The sequence below is a fragment of the Vipera berus genome (assembly GCF_964194415.1).
Source record: "Vipera berus genome assembly, chromosome: 1".
Taxonomy (NCBI): Eukaryota; Metazoa; Chordata; class Lepidosauria; order Squamata; family Viperidae; genus Vipera; species Vipera berus.
The window spans coordinates 361,887,821-361,898,702 of record NC_138202.1 but is presented as its reverse complement, the minus strand read 5'-3'; the positions used below and the strand labels follow the sequence as shown (position 1 = coordinate 361,898,702).

Here is a 10,882-nt window from a genome sequence, read left to right as displayed (position 1 = left end):
CATATTTACAACTCTTGCAGTGTCCTGGGGTGTGTGTGTGTGTGTGTGTCACATGATCTCCTTTTGCAACCTTCCGACAAGCAAAGTCTATGAGGGAAGCCAGATTCACTTAACGACCGGGTTAAGCAGCCACTGCAGTGATTCACTTAACGGTTGTGGCAAGAAAGGTTGTAAAATGGGGAAAAATTCGCTTAACAACCGTCTTGCTTATCAATACAAATCTGGGGCTCAACTTCGTGAAACCTGGCTGGGTGACTTTGGGCCAGTCACCGGGAGACGGTGAGTTCTAGTCCTGCCTTAGGTATGAAAGACAGCCGGGTGGTTTTGAGCCAGTCCCCCTCCCTCACCCCAACCCACCTCACAGGGTTGTTGTGGGGAAAATAGGAGGAAAGAGGTTTAGGTACCTTTACCGCTGCCTTGAGTTATATGTAAAAAATAATAAAGGCGGGATACAACCAACCAAGCCAGGATCCTGCCTCCTGGCTTCCCGTATTTCCCCCCACCCACCCAAGGCCGGACCCCCTTGTGCTGCACCCCTGACCAGGCCCCCTCCCCCCAAAGGAGCAACCTGACCAGGTGGGCTCGGATTGCAAATAGATTTAATGCACAAAATAGCCGCTCTTCCTCTCCCTTCAAAAGTCCCCAGGCGGCTTCCTCTTCCTCCCTGTTCCTTGCGGTCATCTCCGGCCCAGACTTGCTTCTTGACCCTTCCTTTGGAACCAGGCCAGGCCGAGGGCCAGGCCGAGACCCAGGCCCAGCTGTGGGTGGAGTCCTCCCTCGAAGGGGCACCGTGGACCAAGTCGCTAGTCCTCCGTGCTTTAAGGCACACCAGCAGCCACGCAGCCGGACAAAGGACCCCATTTTTTGCGTCCTCTCCGCTGCGGAGGGAGGGGGCACGGGGGGGTGGGTGTGTTTCCTCGGGACCTCAGTCGATCAAGTACTTCTTCTCGTCGTCCGAGTCCGGCCGGCGGCTGCCGGGGCAGAAGTCGGAGCGCAGCAGGCGCGAGAAGTACATGAGGATCATGGCGTCCAGCAGGATGAGGTTGACCATGAGGAAGGCGCCCTGGCCTCGCATCTCCACGTGCCGCACGAAGTACCAGGTCAGGTAGGTCTGGGGGGCCAGGCGGAAGAGGAAGTAGGCCGCCAGGTTGGCATACTTGTTGACCTCGTAGAAGGTCGGGACGGGCAGCTTACCCAGCCGCATCATCATCCTCATGGTCAGGAAAATGTTGCTGACCTCCACAAACATGGAGAGCAGGCCGGCCGCCACAAAGCGGTTCAGGACGATCCCGGACATCAAACCAGTTGCGGCCTGCGAGGAGACCAAATTGGGGTGGGGTGGGGGGGTGTTGGGTGAGAATCCTGCGACTCTAAATAAGGCCGACCCCTGCTAATCCCTGGACCACCCAGCCCCCTCACACCTCTCCAGCCTTGGCTCAAGTTCTTTCAGGAAAGAGAAGGACCCCCCCAATTTCTCTTTGAAGAGTGTGTGTGTGGGGGGGTCAAACTAGTCTCGGAAGCAGCAGAAGGGAAGACGAGAAGCAACGGGTGGACCAAGAGAGGAGCAACCTGGAATTAAGGAGGAACTTCCTAACAGTGAGAACAATTAACCAGTGGAACAGCTGGCCACCGGAAGTTGTGGCTGCTCCATCACTGGAGGAAGAGATTGGATAGCCATCTTCTCCAAGGTCCCTTCCAACTCTGTTATTCTGTTCCTCCTCCTCCTCCTCCTCCTCCTCCTCCCCGTAAACCCCTCTCTAACACTGATGAGGTACCCTAGTTGGGTTATGAAACGTCTGCAAGAAAACCGCCTCCCAGCTCAGAGGGCACCAAGGACCCCACAACGGTTGCCCTCCAATTAACCAGTGGAACAACTTGCCTCCGAAAGTTGTGGCTGCTCCAACACGGGAGGTTTTTTAAGAAAGAGATTGGACCACCTTTTGTCTGGAATAGCCTCCCTGTTTGAGCAGGGGCTGGACTAGAAGACCTCCAAGGTCCCTTCCTGCTCTGTTTTTCTTCATTCTGACACTCCGATCTCGCTTATTTTTTCACCCAGATCTGCTTCCCTGCACTTCCCTGAACAGGGCAGCCTGTTCCGTGGCTGGCTGGCGTAGCTCAAGGTGCTTCAGGCCCTCCAAAGCCACTCTGGTATCGTAAGGCAGGGAACACGACGTCCCTCCTCAGCTCCTTTGGGCTTTGTAGTCTGCCCTGGCTTGTTTGGGACGGCCGGCAGAAGCAGGAATAGAGCTGGTCCAGGGTTGGAGGCCCCAAGCTACAAAGCAGGGGGTGGTGAGTTCCAGTCCCGCCTTAGGCATGAAAACTGGCTGGGTGGGTTTGGGCCAAACGTCAGGAGACGGTGAGTTCCAGTCCTGCCTTAGGCACGAAAGCCAGCTGGGTGACTTAGGCCAATCACTAGGAGACTGGGAGTTCTAGCCATGGCTTGGGCATGAAACTCAGCTGCATAACTTTGGGCCCATCACCAGGAGATGGTGAATTCTAGTCCTGCCTTAGGCACGAATGCTGGCTAGGTGACTTTGGGCCAATCACTGGGAGAGTTTTAGTCCCGCCTTTAGGCACAAAAGCCAGCTGGGTGACTTTGGGCCAATCACCAGGAGACGCTGAGTTCTAGTCCCGCCTTAGGCACAAAAGCCAGCTGGGTGACTTTGGGCCAATCACCAGGAGATGCTGAGTTCTAGTCCCGCCCTTAGGCACGAAAGCCAGCTGGGTGACCTTGGGCTAGTGATTCTCTCTCAGCCCAACCCACCTCACAGGGTTGTTGTTGTGGGGAAAATAGGAAATAGGAAAGAGTATTAGGAATGCTTGTCACCTTGAGTTTCTTATACCGCGACCAAGGCGGGACGAAAGTCAAGTCAAGTCAAGTGGACCCCAATAAATAAAGAGTAAAAGGAAACTCAGGTGGAGAGGAGTTGACCTCGAGGCAGGCATGTCAAACGGCGGCGACGTATTGCGACTTTTTCCCCAGTGCCGGCAATGGGGAGGGTGCGGTTTCGTCGGCAGTTTGACATGCCTGCCTTAAGGTCTTCCCTTGTAAAGCCTCGTTGCCTTCCAACCGCAGGGAAGGGGAAAAGCCGGCTGCAGAGCGGCTTTTGCAGCCTGACTTAAATTTATTTGGGGTTAAGCAACACCGTCCTTGGGGCAGGGAAGGAGGAACAGAGATTAAAGGCAGGTGATGCGGGTGAAGGAAATAAGAAGCAAGGTGAAAGGGATGAAAAGTATTACTCAGAAATTTCTATTGAGTCTAAGGGTTGAAGCAGAAGCCAGCTGAAGATCAGAAATAACATTTTATCTAAGTACCGACAAGTAGAAATGTGAAAAGCAGAAGTCACAAATTGTAAGGGGAAATATCGAAACAACTATAGGAGACGGCCTGTGGTAACAGAAAATCAGATGGTGAAAGATGGGATACGGACAGAGGGCCTTCCTGGAACATGGGAAGGACGGTGGTTTTAGGCGGTCCGGAAAGTTTATCGGATGACTAGGGAGGGGGCGTTGAGTGCGATAGGAGAGGGGGAATCTCCGTCGGGGATAGGATAGAAAAATGTGTCAAACAGCTCTGTAAGGTGTGGCTGAAGTCCCGGGTGTGTTTCAGTCCAGCAAGCCTTTGCAAAGGCTTCTTTTGAAATAAGAACTTTGTTGCCGGAATTCCAGGTGAGTTTGTTTTGTTTTGGATCAAACAAACGGAAATTACAAGGAGGTTGGCCGCCTTGACGGGTTTTTTGTAAACATAATGAAGGCAGGATAAAAGCACTGTGAAATTAAAATAAAGTTAAAAGCAAAGCAAAGCAAAAGCAAAGTAAAAGTAAAAAAGTAAAAGTAAAAGTAAAGTAAAAGTAAACTAAAAGTAAAGTAAAAGTAAAGTAAAGGTAAAGTAAAAGTAAAAAAGTAAAAGTGAAGTGAGTAAAATAGCAAAAGGCCCTACACATTTCAAACAAATGGTTGCCCAATCTCTTCTTGAAAACCTCCCGTGGTGGAGCACCCACCCCATCTGAAGGCAAGCTATTCCACGGGTGGATGGCTACTAAGGTTAGTAAAAAGCAAGCTAAAACGTTAAGTAAAAGCAAAGTAGAAAGGCAAAAAGTAAAAAAAATAAGGTGAAAAAGCAAAGTCCAAAGACAAACAACAAGCTAAAAAGTAAAAAATAAAAGAAAGTAAAAAATGGACATAGAAAATATTAAAGATGGCAAAAAGCAAATTAAAAAGTTAAGTAAAAGTAAAGCAGAAAGTAAACAAACCAGTTAAAAAATAAAGTAAAATAAAGCAAAGCGTAAGGGAAAAAAGTAAAGGGAAAATAGGGTTTTTAATGGATTTTTTTTTATATTGTTACTGTTTTATCTGGGCGATTATTTAATTCTCTTTTAATTTTTGTATTTTCTATTTATATGTGCCCTGTTCACCGCCCTGAGTCCTTCGGGAGAAGGGCGGTATACAAATTTAATAAATGAAATGAAATGAAATGAAATAAAGGGAAAAGGAAGGTTTTTAAAAGCTAAAGTAGAAAATGGAAGCACGGCCAGGGTGGTTTCCCAGGCCAAGAAACCGAGGCCGGCATCGGATCCGGATCAAGCGGACGCATCCAGAAGCACCAGGGCTCTCTCCCCATCCCCCTCTGCACCTCCCAGCCCAGGGGTAGGCAACCTCGGCTCTTTGGTGACTCGTGGACTCCAACTCCCAGAATTCCTGAGCCAGCATAGTTGGCTGAGGAATTCTGGGAGTTGAAGTCCACCAGTCATCAAAGGGCCAAGTTGGAAGACCCCTGCCCTACAGGTAGGGCCCTGGCCAGGCTGCCCCCCCCTGCCCCTCGCCAAGGAAGAAGGGACGGCTGGGGTCCCTCTGCTGCCCGAGGCTCCTCTCCCGGGGTCTGCGCCCCCCTCGCTCATCTACCCTCCACCCGACACGTGTTCCTGGCTTTACGACAGCTCACTTAGCAACGGTTTGAGGTTAGGATGGACCCCGAAGGAGGAACTCGCAACACAGATCTGAAGTTCTGATGGCTGATTCCCCCACCCCCCCCGGCCCAGCCCGGTCACGTGATGACTGCATTTTGGGCACCCCGCAACCGATCTGCACTTAAATGGCCATTTGTGGTCACCTGTCCGGGATTTACGACATTTTTTTTCCCCGTCTTTGCAGGTAGTCCTCGGCTTACGATCGTGACCGCGCCCAAAAATATGTCTTGCCAGGCGAGGCGTTTGTTAAATGGATTTTGCCCCATTTTACGACCTTTCTTGACATGGTTGTTAAGTGAATCACCGCAACTCTTTCAGTGAGTAACACGGCTGTTGAGTGAATTAGACCGTTGCTTATCAGAAGGTCGCAAAAGGGGATCATGTGACCTCCGGGGCATTGTGACTGTCATAAATAGGAGTCAGTGGCCAAGTGCCTGAATTTGGCTCACGTGGACCACAGGGATGATGCCGTGACGGTCGCTAAGTGTGAAAAACAGCCAGACAGTCCCTTTTTTTCAGTGCCATCATAACTTTGAACAGACACTAAGTGAACTGTCATAAGTCGAGGACTGCCCGTATTTCCAGTTTCTGCCAAAAAAACGCCCCGTAATGAACAAAGGTTTCAATTAAACGATGGCAGCAAAAAAAAAGGGTGATAAAATCGGCCACGTCATGACCCGCTTAATGCTCTTAATTACGGTCGTTAAGTCGAGGACTCCCTGGAATGCAAGCAGATCACACACACACCCCGAAGCCCCCACTACTTGCCACGGCGTGGTGGACCAGATACTCCCATGAGGCCCTGGACTGGCGGCAGACGATGATGTCCAGAGAGTCGTGGATGAAATAGCCTGGAAATGAAGGAAAAGGGGGGGGGGGTGAGGCAGCCCCTGTATTTTACATTTGAATCTGGTGTGAAACGGGGTGGGGGGCGGGGGGGAACAGCTACCCTCCCTATCGAGAGCAGGACAGCCAAAAGAAAGCAGCAAATGTAGAGTGCTCTTGAACATGGAGGTTCCATCAGCCAAGGGCTGAGCGTGTCCATCCTCCATCCTTTCTCCCAAGTTGCGCAGGCTTTTTGAAGAGTTGCGTCGTCCGGACCTCATCGAAGTCCGGCTGCAGGGCAGTCCTTGACTTACGGCTACGGCTGGGCCTAAATGTTTCAGCCGATAGGCGGTTGAGTAAGTTCTGCCCCATTTTAACCTTTCCTGCCGCAGTTGTTAAGTGAGTCTGGCTTTGTTCTCCAGACGGTCAGAAAAGCGGGACCCGTGACAGTTGCGACCGTCATAACTAGGAGTCAGTCACCCAGCATCTGAATTCGGATCACGTGACCACAGGGACGCTGCAGCGGCCGTTAAGCGGGAGTCCTAAGCCACTTTTTCCAGTAACTTCGGTTATTAAACAAACGGCTGTAAGTCAAGGACTTAACAGCTGCAGTGATTTGCTTAACGTCTGTGGCAAGAAGGGTCGTAACATGGGGCAAGCTCGTTTAACACCCGTCTTGCTTAGCCTGGAAATCCTGGGCTCAGCTGTGGACTTTAGTTAAGGACTACGGGTATATAAATTGGTTTAAAGAATCGGTTTTAATAAATCTGCAGGGCAGGTATTCGTAGAGAAGCTGCAGATCCAGCCGGGGCCCATTCAGCCACCCTCAAACCTGTCACTCAGGAGTCAAAAGAACCGCCATTAAACCAGGAACCTGTTTCCGCGCCTACCCCTTCGGGCTTTCTGTCTGGTTTCCAATTTGAACTCGGGTCCAGCTCCTGGATAACTCCATGAAGCTTTCTTGGCCCTGTCTCTCAGAAATGATTTACTCTTCCCTTCTTGCTGGGTTGCGCGAGAGGCAGGGACCCTAAATTACCAGCTGGCAGGACTCGAACTCGGGTCTTCTGCTTCAGGGGTCTCCAGCCTTGGCAACTTTAAGACTTATGGGCTTTCAATACCGCTGGACTTCAACTCCCAGAATTCTCCAGCCAACGTTAAGACTCGTGGACTTCAACTCCCAGAATGCCCCAGCCAGCTGTCTTAAAATTGACTGGAGTCTTAAAGTTGGGCAGGGAATTCTGGGAATTGAAGTCCACGAGTCTTAAAGTTGGGCAGGGAATTCTGGGAACTGAAGTCCACGAGTCTTAAAGTTGGGCAGGGAATTCTGGGAACTGAAGTCCACAAGTCTTAAAGTTGGGCGAGGAATTCTGGGAGTTAAAGTTGCAAAGATGGGGGTCCCTGTGCCTACTTCATAGCCAGGGGTCTTCAGCCGCTCCCCCCAGCCCAACACCCTTAGGTGTCTCACCCCACTTTCGCCCGGCTGCACCCAGGAATGATAGAAACTTAACTTTCCCGCCTCCACCTCACCTTTTTTCGGCAGAGAATTCAGTCCGGCTTGGCCTGACGGGGGATGGGTTGGGTTTTTATTATCATTTTTAATATATGTATTTACTGTTTTTTAGCTTGGGCATATGTTTAATTCTTTTTTAACTTTTTTAACTTTTGTATTTTTTGTATTTTTATATGGTTGCCCTGTTCACCGCCCTGAGTCCTCCGGGAGAAGGGCGGTATATAAATAAAATTATTATTATTATTATTATTATTATCTCCCAGTTGTGCTAAAACACACCCCTCCCCCCACAGCTCAACCCCCAAATTTGGGGGGGGGGGCGTGTGAAATGCCCAGGAATTCGTATCAATTCGTATCACCATTGTCAAGAGCGACATTCAGGGTGGGGGGAGGAATACGGCAGCTCTCTGAGGGGGGGGCAGCGGGACGAACCACGCAACTGGAACAAAAGCATTTAATGCCCCCATTGTGTTCTCCTGCACGACAACACGGCAAAGCTAAAACAACATTTTCTGCCTGGAACAGATCCTCTGGCAGCAGGTGGGCCTTTCCCACCGAGACCCCCCCCCCTGCCCTTTCAAGGCCACGCTAAAGGGGGGATGCAGGGGGGGGGTGTGATCTTTGTGTCCCCCCCAGCCCATCTCTTCAGATGCCCCACTAAACAGCTCCAGTGCCAGACGTTGGGTCCTCTGGGGTCCCACAAGAACCCCCCCATAAGCGTTGCCAAAGGCCAAGTTTTCCTTGTGGCAGAAGAGGCAGGTGGGCTTAAATGAGTTGGTGGGCTTCAGTACTAAAAGCTGCGCCCGTGAAAGTCAAAAGAGTTACCAACCAATTTGACAAACAAGCCGTTTCCAGGAAACCCCAGCCAGCCCCCCCCCAGACCAATGGCAAAGGCTGAGCCCCCCCTTCTTCTTACCTGTGGAAAAGCAGAGCAGCAGGTGAGCGGAAGGGCTGGTGGTGTGCACCAGGTCATCCAAGGCCCCCGGCAGCTGCCACATCCTGCGAGGGGGAGAATCCCCCAGGTCAGCAGAAAGGAAGGGAAGACCCCCCACAACCAGGAAGTAATTTTAGAGGGGGGGGGGAGAAAAGAAAAAAAATGCCTGTTGGCATTTCTTGGCCTTTACCCAGCTTTCCCACACCCCAAACGTAGCAAAAGGTTGGCGGAAGCTCGGCAACCCTCCCCCCCCCGCACCCCCTCCCCCGCAAAGAGGCAGCTCGAGAAAGCGAGCCCAGCTGGGAAGGGGAGCTAAGATTGCCCCCCCTCCGCCTCCCCGCCTCCCCTTAAGCCCCTTTGGGGGTCCCGGCCAACGAGCCGATCCCAGCCCCCCCAACCCCCCCCATCGGTTCCCGGAGGGTCCTGGGGGGTCCCGCTTCGAAGCCTGGGCGATCGTTGCTCGGCCGCGTTCCCAGCCTGCGGGGGGGGGGGCTGGGCGGTAGCGGCCGGCGCTCTGTGCGCGCCCAGAGGCGCCCCGTGCCCCGCTCACCCGACGACGGCCCAGAGGCCGGCCACCACCGAGTGGGCGAAGGAGACCAGCAGGTTCCTCCAGCGCCAGGTGCGGGTGGCGTCGCGGCGGACGTGGGCGGGCAGCGGGCAGCGGCTCAGCGCCCAGCGGAGGGCCGCGAAGGCCAGCGACGAGCCGCCCACCAGCCCGGCCGAGCGCAGCCACGGGGCCATCGCCGCCCGCCCGCCCGACCGGCCGCTGCCTCCCTCCGCTTCCCTCCGCTCGACGGCCCGGCTCACGTGCGCTCCCGCGGGGGGGGGCAGGACCCCACGCCCCGCCCCGACGCCCCGGCCACGCCCCCGGGGGCGGGCTTCCCCAGGCGGGGTGGGCGGGGCCAAGGCCGGCACGTGCGCGGGGGCAGCCGTTGCAGCCGTCGGGCCGGGCCCAGCGCCGGGCTCCCGCCAGGAACCCCCCCCCCGCCGCCGCCGCGATCGCAACGGAGCCCCCGAAGCTCCTGGGGCTCAGCCAGACGGTTTTGCCCGTTTTGGGGCGGCTTTCCTTCTCCCGTGACTGTGCTGGTCGTGAAAGGGGATCCCGTGACCCCAGGAACCCTGCAACCGTCACAAGCGCAGGCCAGCTGCCAAGCCTCTGGATTTTGATCACGTGACCGCGGGGGGGGGATTCATGAAGTGGGAAAACCAGTCAGAAGGCAGTTCGGTTTGGCTCCATTTCCTGCCACAGCCCCGTGTCTGAAATGGTCTCTAGGGCAGGGGTAGGCAACCTTGGCTCTTTTAGGACTGGTGGACTTCAACTCCCAGAATTCCTGAGCCGGCCACGCTGAGGGGAAAGGGAGAGGTTTCCAAGCTGAGTCATGCTGGCTGAGGAACTCTGGGAGTTGAAGTCCACCAGTCATAAAAGAGCTAAGGTGGCCTACCCCTGGACTAGGCCTAGGCTGCTTTATTTATTTATTTATTTTATTTATTTATTTATTTAGTTACATTTATATACCGCCCTATTCCCTGGGGACTCAGGGCGGTTTACAGGAAATTAAAAAATCCACCATACAAAAGTTAAAAAAACCAAATTAAAAAATATTAAATTGACCCTGTATACTTAAAACCCCAATTAAAATTTCTCCTCAGCCTGGGCCCGAGAGCTCAAAGAGCCAGGTCTTCAGGCCCCGGCGGAATGATCGGAGGTCGGGAGCAGTCCTCAACTCCACCGGCAGCTGGTTCCAGAGGGCAGGCGCCCCCACTGAGAAGGCCCTATCCCTGGGTGTCACCCGCCGGCAATCTCTCCCCGGCGGCACCCTGAGCAGACCCTCCCTGTGGGAGCGCACTGGGCGAAGGGCGTTTGATGCCGGCAGCAGGTGTTCCCTCAAATAGCCCGGACCCAGGCCATGTAGGGCTTTATAGGTAATAACCAGCTCTCATGGACTTCAACTCCCAGAATTCCTGAGCCGGCCATGCTGAGGGGAAAGGGAGAGGTTTCCAAGCTGAGTCATGCTGGCTCAGGAATTCTGGGAGTTGAAGTCCAGGAGTCATAAAAGAGCCGAGGTTGCCTACCCCTGTACAGAAACTCACAACATCCATACAAAATCATACAAAAATCAGTACATTTACCTATCCAGGTTGCTTCTCTCTTTGGTCAGTTTCCAACCGTTTGTGTACATATAGTTTATGTCCGGTCTACGAAAATTAGGCCAACATAGGGAGGTTTTACTGTGGATAAAAGATGTTTATACGTGTCTAAAAGCTGCAGTGCATATATTTTAATTACTGGTTGCCAGGAGTCCTGCCCCAAAGCAAGCCATTTTGAGTTTCCTGTAATAATTTCAGCTGCCTTGACCGCTTTAGAGGAAGCTTAGACCTGCTGGCAGCTGCATCTGGAGAAGGGCGGGACCAAGAAGGAGGCAGAGTGTCAATTAAAATCCAACTTCCTGGCTGTTCTGCCCACTCAGGCTCCCTCCCGCTCCTCTTGCAACCAGCTGCGGGCACTGGAAGGTGCCACGTCAAGGAGAAGCAAACTTCTCTTTTTTTTCCCTGAGTTTTTTTTTAACGCTTTTCTCTCCAGCTTCTGGCTATCCTTCGCCCAGCAGGAATAATTTAATCGATTTTTAGAGCTCCCATCTCAGTCAA

General features: G+C 53.0%; 1 protein-coding gene across 1 annotated transcript; it reads right to left on the bottom strand.

The window, feature by feature from the left end:
• Window positions 1-582: 582 nt before the first annotated feature.
• Window positions 583-9,037, bottom strand: TLCD1 (TLC domain containing 1). Its single transcript, XM_081314778.1, has 4 exons — window positions 8,787-9,037; window positions 8,219-8,301; window positions 5,736-5,818; window positions 583-1,312 (listed from the first exon to the last, which is right to left on the bottom strand). Exons 1-4 carry the CDS (start codon window positions 8,975-8,977, stop codon window positions 926-928), a joined length of 744 nt encoding a protein of 247 aa, XP_081170904.1. The 5' UTR covers window positions 8,978-9,037; the 3' UTR covers window positions 583-925.
• Between the last annotated feature and the right edge of the window lie 1,845 nt (window positions 9,038-10,882).

Bases quoted from the DNA above. Each gene is read 5' to 3' on its own strand.
- TLCD1 (XM_081314778.1), bottom strand. From the start codon at position 8,977: ATGGCCCCGTGGCTGCGCTCGGCCGGGCTGGTGGGCGGCTCGTCGCTG. The intron at 5,819-8,218 runs GTAAGAAGAAGG...CTTCATTTCCAG, and splicing joins GCTGCTCTGCTTTTCCACAG to GCTATTTCATCCACGACTCT. The intron at 1,313-5,735 runs GCAAGTAGTGGG...GTCTCCTCGCAG, and splicing joins ATCTGGTCCACCACGCCGTG to GCCGCAACTGGTTTGATGTC.